Source organism: Aethalodelphis obliquidens, unplaced genomic scaffold (assembly GCF_003676395.1).
Source record: "Aethalodelphis obliquidens isolate GAN/ISIS:26980383/991018 unplaced genomic scaffold, ASM367639v1 scaffold61, whole genome shotgun sequence".
Classification (NCBI taxonomy): Eukaryota; Metazoa; Chordata; class Mammalia; order Artiodactyla; family Delphinidae; genus Aethalodelphis; species Aethalodelphis obliquidens.
In genome coordinates this window covers 4407405-4425404 of record NW_020838005.1, presented here as the reverse complement: position 1 = coordinate 4425404, position 18000 = coordinate 4407405, and the positions used below count along the sequence as shown (strand labels likewise).

The 18000-nt window shown below is 44.6% G+C and overlaps 1 protein-coding gene across 1 annotated transcript in view; it reads left to right on the top strand.

Moving 5' to 3' along the window:
• Positions 1 to 18000, top strand: part of NUGGC (nuclear GTPase, germinal center associated) — a 47886-nt gene that overhangs the window by 7848 nt on the left and 22038 nt on the right. Inside the window, exons 3-10 of the mRNA XM_027088027.1 lie at positions 2294 to 2398; positions 3019 to 3127; positions 4146 to 4368; positions 4832 to 5062; positions 7646 to 7855; positions 12682 to 12857; positions 14229 to 14247; positions 14527 to 14616. Coding sequence (XP_026943828.1) covers positions 2294 to 2398; positions 3019 to 3127; positions 4146 to 4368; positions 4832 to 5062; positions 7646 to 7855; positions 12682 to 12857; positions 14229 to 14247; positions 14527 to 14616 — 1163 coding nt within the window. The remainder of the gene's footprint in view (positions 1 to 2293; positions 2399 to 3018; positions 3128 to 4145; positions 4369 to 4831; positions 5063 to 7645; positions 7856 to 12681; positions 12858 to 14228; positions 14248 to 14526; positions 14617 to 18000) is intronic.

Genomic DNA, 18000 nt, shown 5'->3' with positions numbered 1-18000 from the left:
AATGGTTAAAAATTATTTGCTTTATTTTGTTAAAACTTATTGGCAGATTTTCTAGAATTTCACTTGATAGCTTCAGTCATGACATATTTATAACTCTAAATGTTTTTCTTTTCCACACTCTGAGATCATGGATAAAATAGAAGAATAAGTTACAAACATCTTCCACAATATTAAACCATAATGTATAATGATTTAAAGTATTAAGACTGTAATTGTGCGTCAAAAAACACTGGACTTGTAGTTTACATCCTTGGCTTTTTGTTCTTGCTGTGTCATTTGCCAGCTCTGTGCCCGTTATAACAAGTCACTTGATCTCTCTGGAACTCTACATCTCAATTCATACATATTTTACATTGTTTTTCAATGTAAAATCCTGTGATTCTGTCACCCCCCTACTATCAATATCCAGGTTCAAAAGTTTAACCTACAGTGTATTCCCTTACTTAAGCTAAATTATTAAAGTTAGCTATTGATATTTGCATATTATAATCAAAATCTGGGGACTTTGGAAAACCTTATCTGGCTCCACTTTTTTTTTAACTTTTTATTTTATATTGGAGTATAGCTGATGAACAATGTTGTGTTAGTTTCAGGGGTACAGCACAGTGATTCAGTTATACAGATACATGTATCTATTCTTTTTCAAATTCTTTTTTCCCATTTAGGTTGTTACGTAAGATTGAGCAGGGTTCCCTGTGCTATACAGTAGGTCCCTGTTGGTTGTCCATTTTAAATACTGCAGTGGGTACATGTCCATCCCAAACTCCCTAACTAGTGGCATGTTCTTCTTTCTTCTTTGCCCATTCCACTCCGGCATAGCCACTGAGCCAGCAAGCCCTTGGTTGTTTCTAAGGCAGTCCTTAGACTGAGCCAGGATAACTTCTTTGAGCGGAGCTCACTCGTAAAGTTAGAATGTCTGAGAGAGAGGGTCTAAGGACAAGTTCTCTCAACTCTCTGTCACTGTGTGAGCATGAGGGTGCAGAGATTCCGGCTTTGGCAGACAGCTCAGGCCGTGCTGCAGTACTCTGTGGGGTGTGAACTGGCTCCAGAACACAGCAGAATCTGTGCTGGAAGATGCGAGGCCGAGGCCGCCTGAGTTATCTGGGAGACCCGCGTCTGCAGGCCAGTGGCAGAGGCTGGGCCTTCAGCTCAGGCTGCCACCCTGGGTCCCTGAGCGAAACTCCCTCTCTGTGGTTCTTGAAGGAATATGAACCCTGTGTCATGTTCGGTTTGGAGGCCTCACGCCCTTTTATGAGCTTAGAGAGTATGACTTTTGGGGTCACCTGTTTTTCCAGGTCACCTCAAGGCCGTTTCCTAAGGCCCACGCCAGCCCCAGGGGCACTGGGTTAGAACCATTTCCAACAATCTTGACTCCAAAGACCCCACCTACTGCCCCTTTCTAACCAGGTGAATCCTGCCGGGGGAGTGTTTTCTAAAACTCACCCAAACACACAGTTTTGGTTACACCCTTTCCTGAGGTTTATGGACCCTTCCAGTTCTTCACTTCATAACTGATGGAAGCCACTAAAGTGAATAAATCTCTGCAGAACCGCAAAGATTTGCTTCTTGGCAATTTTTTTTTTTCTCGCCCATGTAAGGAAGCGGCTGCTAATGTCTTTCAGTGAGGAAGCGGGGGGAAAGCCCCCCAGTTTAATCTCTGAAGGATGTCCACTGGGAGGGCACCCTCCAAAACTCTTGTATTACTTATATTGATATTTTTGTCAGCCGACTCATTTTACAGATGAAGAAACTGAGGCTCCGGGAGAGGAAGAGATTTGCCGTGGTCATGTGGCCTGTTCTTTCCTCTGATTCTGCTCCCAATCAATTTCCCTGTTTGAAAAGATCTCCCAGGGGCCTTTCTCCACCCCACGCTGAGCCGTCTTGGGCTTCTCTTTACACTCTCGGCACTTGGTGAAGAATATCGAGCCATTTTGTCTTCTCAGGATTCCCAAACAGGAACTTTTCATGTCACTTCAACTTATCTTCTGGGGACATACGTTGGACTCTGCGTTTTGGAACTAGATGCAGAGTCCTGGGACTCTGGGAATTAGGAATGGCCCAACAGGGCTGCTTCTGAAATGAGCTCCCGGACATCCAGGGCTGGCAGGGGTCCTCCTAGACTCTTTGGGTTTGTGTATCGATAGAGGTCGGGCAAACACAGTGACCCCTGAACAACGCAGGGGTTAGAGCGCCCACCCTGCTTCGAAGTCAAAAATCTGCATATAGTTTAAAGGTCAACCGTATACTATGCCCCCAAGACCTATAATTTTATATAACCTCTGTTTATCCCTAGTTGATGATGATTTCTTTAAAGAACCCATGAAAAAAAGAAGACGGTCAGATCGAGACCAGCGGTTCCCAGCGTTTCCCTCTGTGGAACAAAGCGCCCTTAGGGAATGTGAGTGTCCTGAAAGGGCTCTGCCACTTGTTTTAACGTGGCTCTGTTCTTTTCCAAATGTGTTAACATGCTCAAAGGAAGAGGAGGTTACATTGAGAAGCAGGATGGGACATCTCCGAATGATCCCGGTCCAAAAGAGGAGGCCTCCTAGTCTCTGCAGAGATAATGTAACAGGACAGTCTATCTCTCAGAATCTGGATAGGAGGCTTGCTACAAAAATAATCTCTTCTTGATTAGAACTGTGAATGAAAATGGTTGTTTTGGTTCTTTCATGGGCATTTATATGATGTCCTTGCATTGTTTTTTTCTTTTTATGACCACAGGAGAGAAGAATCTAGAAGGGCTACAGCCCATGGCGAAGCCTATGTGACTTCCGTTACACTGAGCCTCAGAGCAGGCTGGCTTCATGGGATGCCCTCATTATCAATGATTGCTCTCCCACAAGCTATTATCTCTTATGTCAGATAACTTGTTCTCTTGTTTAATTGGCTTTTCATCGATAAGCCAATTCTTTTTCTTTTTTTCCTTTCTCTGTAATATTGAGCAGATTCCTCTTGTGGAGACCAAGTACTTGATCCCTGCCAGGTACACCCCAGCTAATACATCTCTATTGATTCCAGATGGAAAACTGGAGTCGCGGACCAGAAGGGTTTTGAGCAACACTTACCAGAAACTCATTCAGTCTGTGTTCCTGGATGACAGCATCCCTAATGGTGTCAAGTACCTCATGTGAGTCTGACATCAGCTACCATCAGATCTTACTTGGATGTCTTTCCTTAGGTGGTGGTAGATGCTTTTCTCCAACAATGAAAGGGAATTTTCAATTAAAAACAGAGCAAAGAAAGCCAACAAGTTCTGTAGCTACGGGCCATTATTGTTATTTCCCATAGTTACCATTCATTGAGCTGTCACTGCTGCTAGGTGATCTGCTAGATACCTTATATATATCAAACTATAAAGTAGGAGCCGTTATTATCACCCCCATTTTGCAGAAATTGAGGCTCTGAGAGGCCAAGACATTGACCAAGGTCACACGGTTGGTAAGTGAAAGGGCCTGGAATCCAGCCCAGGCTGTGGGACTCTGAGCCTGTGCCCTCAATGGCCTGTGCCCAGCTGACTAGAAGGACTTGAGTGGTGTCAAGGCCGCATCTCCCACCCAGTAAGACTCTTCATGTTGCTCCTAATAACACTTCACCTCTGCATAAACTTTATTTCTAAGATCAAGACTATGTAATTTCCATGGAACACAAACAAGGAGACCTCACATCTATATAGACATTGTAGAGTTTGTGTAGAGTTATCATTACCAAGTATTTTTGCATAATCTCATTTGATCCTCATGGCAACTCTGTATAGTAAACAGGGATGAATATTCCCCTTTGACCAGGGAGAGAACGGAGATTCAGAAAGATGCGGTGACTTGCCCAGGATTAGAACTCAGTTGTTGTTTTTTTTTTTTTTTTTTTGCGGTACGCGGACCTCTCACTGCTGTGGCCTCTCCCGTTGCGGAGCACAGGCTCCGGACGCGCAGGCTCAGCGGCCATGGCTCAGGGGCCCAGCCGCTCCGCGGCACGTGGGATCCTCCCGGACCGGGGCACGAACCCGCATCCCCTGCATCGGCAGGCGGACTCCCAACCACTGTGCCACCAGGGAAGCCCCTAGAACTCAGTTGTTTTGTGTTCTGTTCTGATGATCTCCCTACTATGCTTCGATGACCGTGACAATGAGCATTTTTAAATCGATCTAGAAACAGGCTTCTTGCCTTGATTGAAAAACCATCACTGGACCCAATCTACATCGGATTATTTGGAAGCACTGGGGCTGGGAAGAGCTCCCTGATCAATGCCATCATCCAGCAAGCCATGTTTCTACCAGTGTCTGGAGAAAGTATATGTACATCTTGTATTGTTCAAGTGAGCTCAGGCTGCTGTGAGCAGTATGAAGCCAAAATCCACCTACTCTCCAACCAGGTAAGTGTTGCCTCCCTCCCCCCCCCCCTCCCTCCCTGTTATCCTCCCTCTCTCCCTCCTTTCCTTCCTCCTTCCTTCTCTTTCTTCCTTCTTCCTTTTCTTTCCTTCCCGCCCCCTCTCAGAGACTAACATTATGTTCCTTGTAAATATAGCTCACGTCTTCGTTAAACGAAAAGAACACAGTACAGAATGAGAAAGTCCAACAGAACAAGATGGGGGTTCTAGTGGGTCCTGTCTCAGCTCTTTATGGGACTTTGGGCAGGACGTTTCCCTCTTTGGGTTCCTGTTTCCTCATGGACGAAACGAGGGGGTTGGATTAGATGATCCCTGACGGGATTAGGTGATTTTAGATTTCCCGGGTATGCAGCCCCCTGCCCTCCACAGGGACGATGGATTTCTCTCTTTGTCAGTGTCTTCTGTATCTGTGTCCTGGGGGGCTTTGGCCCCCACTCTGCCTTGGCAGGAGTGGAAGCAGGAGCTGAAGAACTTGACGAAACTCCTGCACAGGCCTGAGCAGCTGGGCAGAGAAGAAGAGGATGCCTGGGACAGGGACGATGCGGTGGAGGAAGCCATTTGGAAGCTACAAATGGTTTATGGAAACGGGGTGGAAAGGAAGAGCTATGAGGAGTTACTAAGGGCAAAGCCCAAAGGAAAGATCCCCACCTCCAGAGTCATCACCCTCAAGGCGGAAGAGGTGGGTTCAGGACGTCTTTATTTTTTCATGAGTCTCAAGGATAACAGTTGAATCCCTTTAGGGGATTTGGGCAAGGCACAGTGTTCTTATTGGAAATAAGTTGATACCAAAATCAGAAGTATCCATGAGAAAGTGGTTTTTCATTATTTATGGCTGTCAAATGGGAATTTTTAGTGTCTGAGTGGGGAGTTTTTGTTCACAGGAAAGACTATTTACAGTTACTTGAAGATTAATTAAGGATGCTTTTAGTGGCAAATAATTTTAAAAATAAGCCCAATTTTTAATGGCTTAAACAAATAGGGATTTATTCATTTTCTCACATAAGGAGTCTGGGGGCAGTTGGGTCTGTGGGTTGGTTCAGTGGCTCAACCATGGCCGCATCTCTCTGGTTCCCCTGACCTTCCACATCTGTTGCCTCATTGTAACAAAATTGCTACTGAAGTGCTGGACTTCACAGCTAGCTTCATGGGAGGAAGACATGGATAAAAAGGTGGCACCAACCACATCTCCTCTTTCACTGGGAAGTAAAAGCTTTCCTAGAAACACACCCAACAAATTTCCATGTAGACTTTCTTGTTCAGAACTGAGTCACATGGCCTTTCTGAGCGGAAGGAGAGTCTAGAAAAAACAAGAAGCAGACTTGCCAAGATTGGCTGAGACCAATCTCAATCCACTGCCTTCCCCAATAAACACATAGTCAGGATGCTGCTGGTGCAGGTGAAGGGCAGGATGGATACAGGATGTGCACCTAGTAGAACAATGCCCTCTTCATTTTTATGATCAATATTCATTTTATTAAAATTAAAATTCGATTTTAAATTAAACCAGAATACACGGGCAACTAATATGTAATTTATTAATGTTGTACATTTAAAAACCTAGTGTTCCTTGCATCTGAAAATTCCCTTTAATATATTGTTATTCCATTTGTAAATCTGGCAATTTTTGTATAAAACAAGAACAATTACTTACACCTGTTCTAAAATTTAATGTTCAGTTATCTCCTAAGTTTACCATAGAAAAGCCTCCTTTCAAAGTTAATGCTACTTACGTAATTAATCAACATTTCTTTTTATAGTTCAAATTTAATATATTTGATTCTCTCAAAAAAATTGAAATACTTGACCAGGCATACTTAGAAGTCAAATGAATTAACCCTTTCAAGGCACTTAGCTCTTATATAACTAGAAAATGGAACAAATGTAGTAGCCATTTCTTATATTTAAATGGCTATTATAGTTAAAACGCATTATGCTCCTAATATCTAAAACATAGACCGAGCATGTCCAAAGAAACATAATGATGATAAAACTGGTTACTTTATCTGAATACACACAACTTACACCAAGGTATCAATATAATATTCATTTCTTCACTACTCTGTATTTAGAAATATCCCTTCCCGGTGTTACGAATTTACCCATTGAAACAAGAGGAACAGAATTAACATCTCCATGAATGAGGGCACAAATTCAGAGTTTGGGTCAGGGATTGTAGGCTGGGGTGAGGGAATCTGAGTTTCCCTTCCAGAATGACTCGCCTCCACCAGTTTATTGAGTTCTGTAAGAACTTCTTACAGAAGTTCTTCTTACTTCTTCTTCTTCTTACTTCTTCTCCCTCTTCTTACAGAAAGCCCATGCTTTTTCTTTTATGTTGCTCTTTTTGTATCTCCTTTATTTTTTAATCAAAATATCTTAAAGAACTTTTATCATTTCCTCTCTCACAATTTCTTGTGATTCGATTAGAATTGATGAAACCTCTTACTCCCTACCCTGCAATTAAATCAGATTGCAACAAATCCTCTGACTTAATCTCAACTCTCTTAAGAATTTACTTTATCTCTCTTTCAGGACCATTCTGTAGATATTTATTAACAATGACTACCGTGCATCCCAAATCTTCTCTCCCCTGAAGTATCCCATAGAGATTCGCTGCCATACATGGTAGCTGGCATGAAGATGTCATTGTACCGAGATATGTTTCGTGAAAAACAACAGGCTGAGAGTGATCCCCCATCTCACCCACCATCATGAAAACATCCTGGAAATGCCTATATGTCAATATATTTTTTTGGTACTTGGAAGATAAATTTTTAAAATCTTTTTGAAGATCAACTTCAATTTTCCATCTGGAAAATATGGTCACCATCTCACTATCCATTTTCCACAGTCAGGGCTTTCTGGTAATGAACATGCTCACATTAACCATGTGGGAAGAATCCTCTCTCTCTCAAATTTAGAATATTGCATATGACTTCCATTAATTTTAGAACTGGAATGGAATTTAGAAGATACACTCATTATCCAGTGAAGCTATAACTTTCCTGAAGCCGTGTTCTAACTGACTTTGTTTTCTGCATCTGTCAGTTAAGGAACTTGAACTTCCTGATCTCCAGTATCCTTTCTGGTTCTGAGTCTAGACCCTTCCAGGCTGGATCTGAGGCCTCCTGGTGCCTGTTGCCCAGGTGCTGCTTTTCACGTTTCTCGGTGGACCTTCGGTGAACCTGAGTCACAGCCCATTCAGGGTAGACGTGCTGGGAGAATGTCTGGTGTGTGTGACCTGTCACCTGTCCCTCTTCCTCAGGCAGGAGAGCTGTCTCTCAAGCTGGACCCCTACATCCGGACTCAGAGGAGAGGCTGGGATGAAGGATCAGCTGAGACACAAATCTGGCCCTTGATCAAGCTGGTGGAAGTGACTCTTCCCAAATCGGAGCTGATTCCAGAAGGCGTTGTGCTGGTGGACATTCCAGGCACAGGCGACTTCAACAGCAAGAGGGACGAGATGTGGAGAAAGGTGATTCTCTTTCATACGGCTTTGTTCCCTTCTCTCCTCGACTCCAACACCCTTTCTAAAGCAGCAAAGAATGCTCTGCTTTCCGCTTACAGGATTTTATGAGCTCATCGGAGTTAAATTCTTCCACGTTCTAAGCCTCAGGGCCATGGCAGGATATGGTTGGCCAGAGAAACTGGGGAGGGAGGAATCATGAGTATGTGACAGATGAAAAGGGCCAGCAATAAAGTTGTCCAAGAGTGAGCAGAGGAAACAAGGACAGAGCAGGAGAGGGAGGTCCAGATCTGGGTACAAAGCAGAGAAGCCAATAGCCACGCACCAAGGAACCAGGAGGCTGCTCCCATGTTTGGTTGTAGGGAAGAGAAACTCACTAAAGCAAATCCCAAGTCAAGAAGGGTTAATCAAAAGGCTATCAAAGGATCTCACGAGACACAGCCAGGCCCCAGGCCCACCTATCAGGCTGGAAGCAGCTATTTTCTCGCTCATCCTCTGCCTGGTCTCTTGTGACTCTGTTTCTCTTTGTGCATCTGTCAGCTGAGTCCTGCTTCTCCCTTAGCCATTAGCGCCCATGTTGTGGAACAGGACCACCTTAGCTGCGTCTCTGAATGACACTGCTGTTCCTGTGCCTCTCACTGTCTGACTATAGTCTCTATGTCTTTTAGTTCAGATTCCTCAGAAGGAAAGTCTGATCAATTACCACCCAGCTAAGGATCAACTCTCTCTGGATTAAGTATCCATCCCTAGTGTAGTCAGCTGTGCCCGAAGGGGGTCATTGAGATGAAAGTGGGTAGGAGTTCAATTCCCAGCAAATGGAGCATAAGCTGATCGGGGGCCCCCCCAGATGTGTCCGCAGCCAGAGAGTTAAGCATTAGGGCAGTTTGAGCTGCACCTAGTGATTAGAGGCTGGGGGATTTTTAAGAATTTATCTCTTTGTTAATTTGCTTTCTGTTCATCAGACACATACAATATGTAAGACTATGTACTAAGCACTGAGGATGCAAAGATTATAGCTAATAATAATGAGAGCTGAGCTAATTTTATAGCTCATAACCCATGCAAGAAGGCTCAAGAGCCTCTCTGCTGTCAACCTCTACTATATCCTACACGATAAACGACACAAAATGAAGAGTGAATGAACAGATACAGAACATGACCTTTTATGTTAAGAAGTGTGTGCGTGTGTAATGTTTGCAAATGCACGGCAAAAGTCAGATCCTGCCTTCTGGTAAGATACATACCCAACTGTTAACAGCAGCTTCTGCGTCTCCTACCGCTCTTTACTACAGACACCTCTGTATTGTTTGTATATTTTGCCTGAACATGTATTATCTTTACAACTAAAAAGACGAAAACAAAATAAAACAATGTGAATGCGAAGCGGAGCCTTCCCTCAAGGGGCTTAGAGTCTACTAGGAGAAATGAAACACGCAGATGACAAAATACGTGGCAGAAAATGATGTAAGAGAAGCACAAGGAGCTATGAGCTCTCAAAAGTCGAAATCACCTCCAACCAGAGAGCTCATTCCTTCAACGAATAGCCACTGAGCATCTCCTCAATTTTATGATAGGCTCTGGACGGACGGAGACAAAGTCCTTGCCCTTGGAAGGCTCGTAGTCCAGAGGGAATGAAATACACTAATGAACAAACCCCGTTACTTAAAAATGAGAGCACAAGGTGATGACTTCATGTGGGAGGTGGGTGAGGCTTCAGAGTGGAGTGGATACAGATGTTCAGCCTCCCCCATGTGGAGGAGGCAGGTGGGAGTGGGACCCCCGAGCACCGTTTGCAGCACTTGCGGAGCCCAGAGGGCTGAGGGCGTGGGGGAAGGATGGAGAGAGGCGCAGAAGCCAAGCCTGGGAAAGGTGGGGTGGGCTTTAACACCATGCTTCCTGGGGAAGTTCGAAGGACAGGAGGGACTCGGGTGAGTGATAGAGAGAGAAAGGGCGTCTTAGAAGGAGCTCAGGAGTGCAGGGTGGGAGGGAACACGGGGCACAGGACCAGAGCCGGAAGAGACTGGGAAGGAGGGCCAGTGTCTGTGAGTCACGATCAGTGCAGTGACTGCCAAAAAACTTGCTGCGGGCCCACTGCTTCTCTGTTACAGGTAGACTTTAAATTCAGCAGATTTGCGCTAAATGAATGACAGTGGGCCGGGGGAGCTTTGTGACTGTGGTTTCCGATAAAGATCAGGATGACAGCTTACAGATGATCAGCCTATGCCCTGATTTTACAGATAAGGAAATGGAGGCTGAGAGATGGGAAGTCATTTGCTCAAGACCACACATCTACCGAGTGGCAGAATTTGAACCAGAGAGCAGGTTCCTGCCTTTCCAGCTGAGGCTCTGTCTCTCACCCCCCAGGACATCCCCTAACAGTTCTTTAAGGGGGAGGCAGTCCCAGCATCCTTCACCCTTGGTGGTCTGCTCAGGCCTGGCCGGGAGAGCCTTTGTTTCTACAGGGTTTCAGCTCTGGGAGTGGAATCGCCAACCTCCTCTAGTTCCAGGCCAGTCCCAGGGAGCGACAGCCTGAGGAGGTGGCCGGCCTCTCTCACAGGATGGAGCCGTGGCTGCTGCCAGTTCAGATACACTGGGCACCGTATCAAAGGCTGCTCAGAACAGAGGAGCTCTGAGGAGGTGGGGCTGAAGCGAAGTGATGGCTCCCGGCCTGCTCTGCTTGGTCGCAGCTCCCCTCCGCGCTTGTGGTTTTGTGATATCCTCTCATGAGAAGTTACTAAAGACACCCCTCCTTCCAGGGAGAACAGAACACGATGCCTCGCCCCCACCTCCCCAGCTGCCCAGCAGTACCTTCCCTACACTAAAACCATTAAGAGCTCAGACGTCCCTGTGCTGCCTGAGTCACCTGACCTCTTGGAGGCCCATTCTCATTGTGGGAAGGGAGGAGGGCGGCGATGGCAGGGGGCCATCCTACCCACTCCCAAATCCAGTGGCTCTTGTCTTATAGATCTGCTTTTTTCCGGTGTTTTCTGTGACTCTAATTTTACCAAATCCTGGCAGTCGGGAGCTTTGTGTAGGGCCTGAAATTTAACCAATGCAACCTTTATGATTGCATTTCTCTTCTCTTTTAATAAACATTTATTAAGCACCTGTAGTTTACCAGGACCAGGGGAATATAAAAGTGAAAGAGGCCCTGCCCTAGAGGAGGAGCTTCATCTTCCACAGCCTGATGGCATAACCTGAAGCATCCCTAAATTGGTTATAATTTGGGAAGTGGGAGGGAGCGATTGGTTTTATTTTCCTGCCCGAATGTGAGTCCATCCATGTAGGGGAGGAAGTTCAGGACCCATAGCTGTGTGGCCTTAAGCTGATCCTTTGCCTCTCGGGGCCTGCCATGTACCTTCTTTATAAAACAATGAAGTTTTGTTTGACACTTGAGATGGATGCTTTCATAACAATGATCCGTGAAGCCAAGAGGTTCATGGGCAGAGGGTGCGGGACACAGAGCACGTGGGGACTCCAAACCCTCCACCCCCAATTCAACTATAGCAGTTCTATTTTAAAAAATCAAGTTTGGCAATTGGAATCCTTCCTAAGATTTCATTTGAAAAAGGCTCCACCGTTAAAAACATGTTTGAAACCCCCTGCTCTAGATCAAGCTTTCTCAGCCTCAGCTCTTTTGACATTTTGGGTCTGGCGAATTCTTTGCTGTAGGGGCCTGACCTGGGCATTGCAAGATGTTTAGCAGCATCCGTGGCCTTTACCCACACTAGCGCCCCCTCAAGTCAAAACGGTTAAAAATGTCTCCAGACATTGCCAAGCGTCGTCTGGGGTATAGAATCTCCACTAGTTAAGAACCACTAGTATAAAGCAAATAATGATTTAATTAGCAACTCGCAAACTTATCACAGCTTTTTGTACAAAGTGCTGTTCTGAGGAACCATAAACAAACTCCGTCCTGGTGATGGACCCGCTTTTCACTTATATGGCGAGATAAGATGAGTGAAACAATACAGTCAGAGAAATGTCACAAGGCAACACACTATTGCTTGTCACGTGAAAGTTGCATATTAGCTGAAGCAATACATATGTGATCCATGAGTAGGTTGCAATTTCAGGTGCATTGGCCTTTGCAACTTGAATCACGCGGTTTCTGGCTCCCTGCTGCCACCTGGTGGTAGTATGCTGAATATGCAGGGGCAGCCAGACATCAAAATGATGCCCTGTGGTGACAGCTTTGGGGTAGATCATGACCAGGACTAGCTCTGGAAGAACAATAATTTTCCCTAGAGAACAGCTGAGGTAAATCTAGCCCGTGATGGATCTGGAACTGGAGGTCTGATTTCTTGAATTCTATCAATGACTACTGCCACAAACATCTCTGAAGCCTCTACTATGGGCCAAGTACTGTGCTTGAGGTGATGTGGATTCCAAGCTGGAAGGTGCAGCCCCTTCCCATCCGGTACCTCACAGTCTGGGTGAAGAGGGGGAGAGGGGTATAGAGTGCCGACCGTGTACAATAGTTCTGCCTGAGAAGTACTGTGGCAGGTAAGTCCAGGTGCTGTGGGATGCAGAGGTGGAGGTGGCCAACCTAGCCTCAGGTGGCCCTTGGCAGTCTCAGATGGCAAATGGAGGTCAAGCAGAGGTCACGGCAAGGGCAAAGGCCCAAGAGATAGATGAACAATTTACATCCCAGGAAGTGTATGAAGCTCGTATGATTGGTGCCTAAAAGAATGTGGTGGGGAGGGATGAGAGGTGGGGTTGGAGAGAGAGTCGGGGCAGGGCATCGAGGACAGACATGGTACATTAAGGAAGCACATGCTCTACAACCGAGGCACCATTTATGCTCTTAAACATGCTGTGGTCATGTTTCACAGACCATTGATAAATGCTCAGTGATCTGGCTGATCAGTGACATTGAAAGAGTTTCTGGAGGGAGAGCCCATGAAGACCTTCTGAACGAGAGCATCAAAGCCTGCCAAAGGGGGTTCTGCAGGGACATGGCCCTGGTGGTCACCAAGACCGACAAGCTCCACTTGCCGGAATATCTAAGGTACGGTGCTGGGCTTACAGGGACGCGGGCTTTCCTCCATGGGTCCTGACTGCCGTAATTACGGTAACAACAGAGCTTTGACTCATGGGCATTTCGGACTCAGGGAAGTGACCACTGGGGCTAAAAGAGAAGTCTGGGTGATTTCCTGGGACATCAGGACCCTTGGGTAGGTTGTCTTGGGAATCTTCCAGAGCAGCTGCTTAACGCCCAACAGGCTGTGCTCTTACGCCACTCTGGTGTCTGAGATGCAAAGAGCATTTTACAGAGTGGTGGACCTGCCCGTCCCCCCAGATATGGGAAGTGTAGACGCCCCACAGCTAGTGGGCACTTCCTATAACACCTTGGCCCGGTACCGCTTTGAAGTGTCAAGATTCTGTTTCAGATTTGTCTCCTCCTGAGATTTTAAACCCATATGGAGCAAGGTTCTCAAAGGTTCAGAACTCGGTCCAAAGTAAAAGCATTCTTAGAGTCATACTCTAACAAAACATAATGAAGGGTAAGCATTTTAGAGCTTAATAGATGTTAATATATGTTCATTTCCATGCACATGTCTGTTCCCCCTGTAACTAGGCGGACTGGAACTTATCTTCCATGCTGGGGCACTCTGAAAGTGAAAGGGGTTGTTATTAATCTTTACAGAGGATCACAGGTGTACACTGGTCTGTTCCAGGGACATGGGACATATGGTCATGGGCTCTACCCTTGCCAGTGTTTCCCTGCTCTAACAAAAGCTTCTCCACCTGTCCGCTCTGCCGTATCCCCCCCGACTTGAGTCTACTGTCTCCAGGAACTAACTTAGCAGAGAAAAATTCCTCAGTGAAGAAACAGACTGACTTTTCCCCCAACTTCTTGCTTTCACGGTCTAAGTTGGAATTTCAGCTCCATTATTTTTTTCCCTGCAATTCCATTCACCCCACTCCCTACCACAGAATAGTATCTCAAGTGCTCCCTTTCCAATGCCAGCTCTAAAACTGAACATAATACAGTTGAATTTATTAAATGTTTATTGAACACTGTGGTAGGGGCAGCAGATTCAGAGAGGCATCCTGCTTAGTCACTGAGGTCACTGTCTTAAAAGAGGATGAAAGGTTATATGAGAGGGACAAGTAAAGTACCATGGGACCTCGGAGAGTGAGGGCTGCGTTTTGACTGGGCCAGGTGGTGAGGTCACAGAAAATTCCACCGATGACCAAATATTGAGAAATTAAGATACTTTTTTCAAATGGACACTGGAGATGGGTCAGAGCATTTGGACTGAAGAAAGAGCTTAGGAAGAGGCATAAAGGCATGACAGTATATGCTGCTTTCAGGGAAAGTCAAGACTGCTGTGACACATCATGAGATAAATAATTGTTACATTTCTCATTTCAGGGAAAGAAAAGTGGGAAGTGTAAGTATGGACTAGTTATTTTTTTTCTTTCTTTTTTAAAGCTCAATTGAGATATAATTGATAGACAAAAAGTTACACACATTTAATGTAAACATCTTGATGAGTTTGGACTTGTTATTCTTAAATAATACTTTTTATGATTAGTATTATATGATTCGAGCACATGCACATTTGTCTGGGCCAGAGGAAGAGCGGCCCGCAAGATGTGCATCTTATCCCTTTATCACTCTTGATAACCCTAGACTCTTTGCCATGCTTTTATTTCTTTTCACAATCCAGCAAGCTATTCAAAGTCAGCGAGAGGCTGTTTTAGAAAGAAATGAAATGATAAAGCTACAAAGGAATAAAGTTCTCAAGGAAAAACTAAAGGTAAGTTAACAGATTCTCCTATGCATTTTTCTGCTTTTCAACCACTCAGATTTTGAGAAACACCTATTTGGTCTTGCGCGGTAGCAAGGGCAGAGGCTTTGGAGTAGACAACTTAGTCCTGCTGATTAATTACTTCGTGACCTTAGGCAAATTACCGTATCTCTCTGAGCTTCCATTTTCTCATCTGTAAAATGGGGGAATAATAATATCTACTGCCTGTGATTGTTGGAAGGATTGAATGAGCATATGGTCTACTGAGAACTGTATGCAGATAAAATCAGGGATCACAGAGCAGGTTGAAGTGTGCTTGGCTAGAGGGATGCAGCAGGGCTGCGGGAACACAGAGGAAGGATGCCCCAGTCACGCGGGCCGTTGGGGGAGGTGGTGTTGAGGAGAAGTTCGGGGAAAACTTCTCAGCCTCTTCAGCAGAATTTTAAAGAACCAATAGTCTTGAGTGAGGTGAAGAAGTCGGAGAAAATGTGTTTGATACAGAAGGAAGAACATGGTTGAAGAAAACTGCCACGCTTGGTGAATTACAGGCAAGTAGTTTTGAATAGCTCAGCAAGGGGCATATGCAGGAGTGTTGGGAGAAAAGCCCTGAGCTCTATTTTTCAAGCTTGAGTAATTGTTCTGTGGGAATCTTGCTGTTTCTTAAATTATTTTTATTATGCTGTCACTAAAATAGGTACAAACATAAAACTCCTTCCTGTAATAGTCTTATGCAACTATAAAACTGAAACCAACTTGAAGATAAAATATAAACAAAACAACTTAAATGTTATATCACAGTTAGTATAATGTGATAGAAGGGATGGTTTTGCTGAAACTAAACCTTCAGTGTTGGATTTAACAGTAAAAACACATGGCCTTAGGTCCAGTTCTATGTTTAATTGCTTTCTGTATTTTGACTTCAATTATACTGATGCAGAAAATGTCTGGCGTACAATGTGGAATTGGAAATTTCAGGGCTTTTGTTTCTAATTCAGAATAATCAGACCTCAGACTCAAGCCAAAGTCTTCTACCGAGCAATTCTTGAATGTTGATTTTAATGAGGCAATAACTCAGTAAAGCTGTTCTTATTCTCTTTAATTGTTCTTCTTGGCATTAAAGAAATATGCATTTTATGAGGACCTAATTATATTGTTTCTGGAAGCAGAAACATAAAATACCTCAATACACAATTTACAATTATATTTATTGCTAAAAAATGTGGCAAATTGGTATGTACAAGATAGGGTCTGGGCAACAATACATCAGCTTGCAGGGTGACTGTGGTTTTGATTCTTATGGCACAAGTTCTTTTAGGTCTCACACCTACACCTCTGATGGCTAGGTAACGCCTTCATTCTCCAACCGCTTCTTTTCAGTTTGAATTATTGTGAGACCTTTATTTGTACTGCAGACCTTCATTTGGAGCAAATTTAATTTTGATCATAGAAAATATGAGTCAGAAGTTGATTATAGGGTAGCCACTCATAGAGATGTCTCTACTTATTTTTTTAATTATAAAAAAGAAAATTAAGAAAAATATTGTAAGAAAAATTTCAGGCTCCTGGGACTACACTTATTGATTTCAATTTGGAAATATTATGCATCTTAGAAAGGTGATTTTCTCGGGAATATGGAGAAGGGATGGTGGGGAGAGGGGCTGGTGAAGATTGGATGTAGAAAGACCAGCTGGGAGGCTTTTTCTGTAATCTAGTTGGTGTTAAAAAAAAAAAAAAAGAAGTGATAGGGCTTCCCTGGTGGCACAGTGGTTAAGAATCCATCTGCCAATGCAGGGGACATGGGTCTGAGCCCTCCGGGAAGATCCCACATGCTGCGGAGCAACTAAGCCCATACGCTACAACTACTGAGCCTGTGCTCTAGAGCCCGTGAGCCACAACTACTGAGCCTGTGTGCCACAACTACTGAAGCCCACATGCCTAGAGCCCGTGCTTCACAATAAGAGAAGCCACCGCGATGAGAAGCCCACACACCGCAACGAAGAGTAGCCCCCGCTCACTGCAAGTAGAGAAAGCCGGCGCACAGCAACAAAGACCCAATGTAGCCAAAAAAAAAAAAAAAAAAAGTGATAAGAGCCTGAACTAGGCAGTAACCATAGAAATAGAGTAGAGGAGATGCATTCAAGAACTAATAGGGGGTTCAGATCCATAGGTGTGGACGACTAACTGTATGTGGCAGGTAAAAGAAAGCTGGGTTTTGATGTTCTCAGGCATGTCTTTTTTTTTTTTTCAGGCATGTCTTTTGAGCTGATTATTATACAGCATTTTGCCTTTGCTTTAGCAAATCTGTAAAGAAAACCTATGCTACTGCTCCAGTGCCTCTCTCCTTCACTCACACATGACTACCGCACTCATACTTCTGACACCAGATGTGTGGGAGTTTTCTTCACACTAAGCAATTCTCTCTGACGCCAGCTGGGCACCTTACAATTTAACTCAGTTTGACATGGTCTACCTGGAGATAGTGTCAGATCCCACAGGTTAAGGGTTTAGTCCCACAAGACTGCCTCCCACTTCAGATATGAATCACAAGAAGTAGGTCCCCAGGTTACCCACAACTGCCTGACTTGGCTACAAGTTGGTTCCCATGACCTCCTCTCCCTTGCATTGGGTTATTTGCTAGAACAGCTCACAGAACTCACAGTGAAACACTCACATTTACCAGTTTACTATATAATAAAGGATATGATAAGAGATGAACAGCCAGATGAAGAGATACATAGGGCGAGGTCTGAGAGGGTCCCCAGCACAGGAGCCTCTGTCCCCATGGAACTGGGGTGCATCGCTCTCCAAGTATGTGGATGTGCGCACAACCTGGACGCTCTCTGAGCCCCACACTACTGGGATTTTAGGGAGCTTCATCAGATAGACATGATCAATTATTAACTCCATTTCCAGCTCCTCTCCCCTCTCTGGAGAATGGGGGTGGGGGGTTGAAATTCCAAGGGATTTGGGAGCTCTGTGCTGGGAACTGGGGCCAAAGACTCAATGTTAGAATGAAACCCCCTATTTATAAGGGGTTTAGGAGCCCTGTGTTGGGAACTCAGGGCAGAGACCTGTAGATAGATAGAGAGATAGATAGAGAGAGAGATAGATAGAGATAGAGCTTATTATTTCATAATACCTTATTTGTTTACTCAGTTTGAGGATTATAATGAACTCATGGCTTTTCACAGAATTACTGTGTTCTTTTTTATGTTCAAGTTCACATCTTGGCCAAAGGGAGCCTTTAATTTAAGCTGGTTCCTTTTAGCATTACCCAGACATTAAAAAAATATATCTTTCCTCTCTGGTAACAAGAACATATTCAGGCCCATTTTCTTTTTCCCTGCCCCAAGGCATGGAACTATTACTATCAAAGAAACTTGGGTTTCTTTT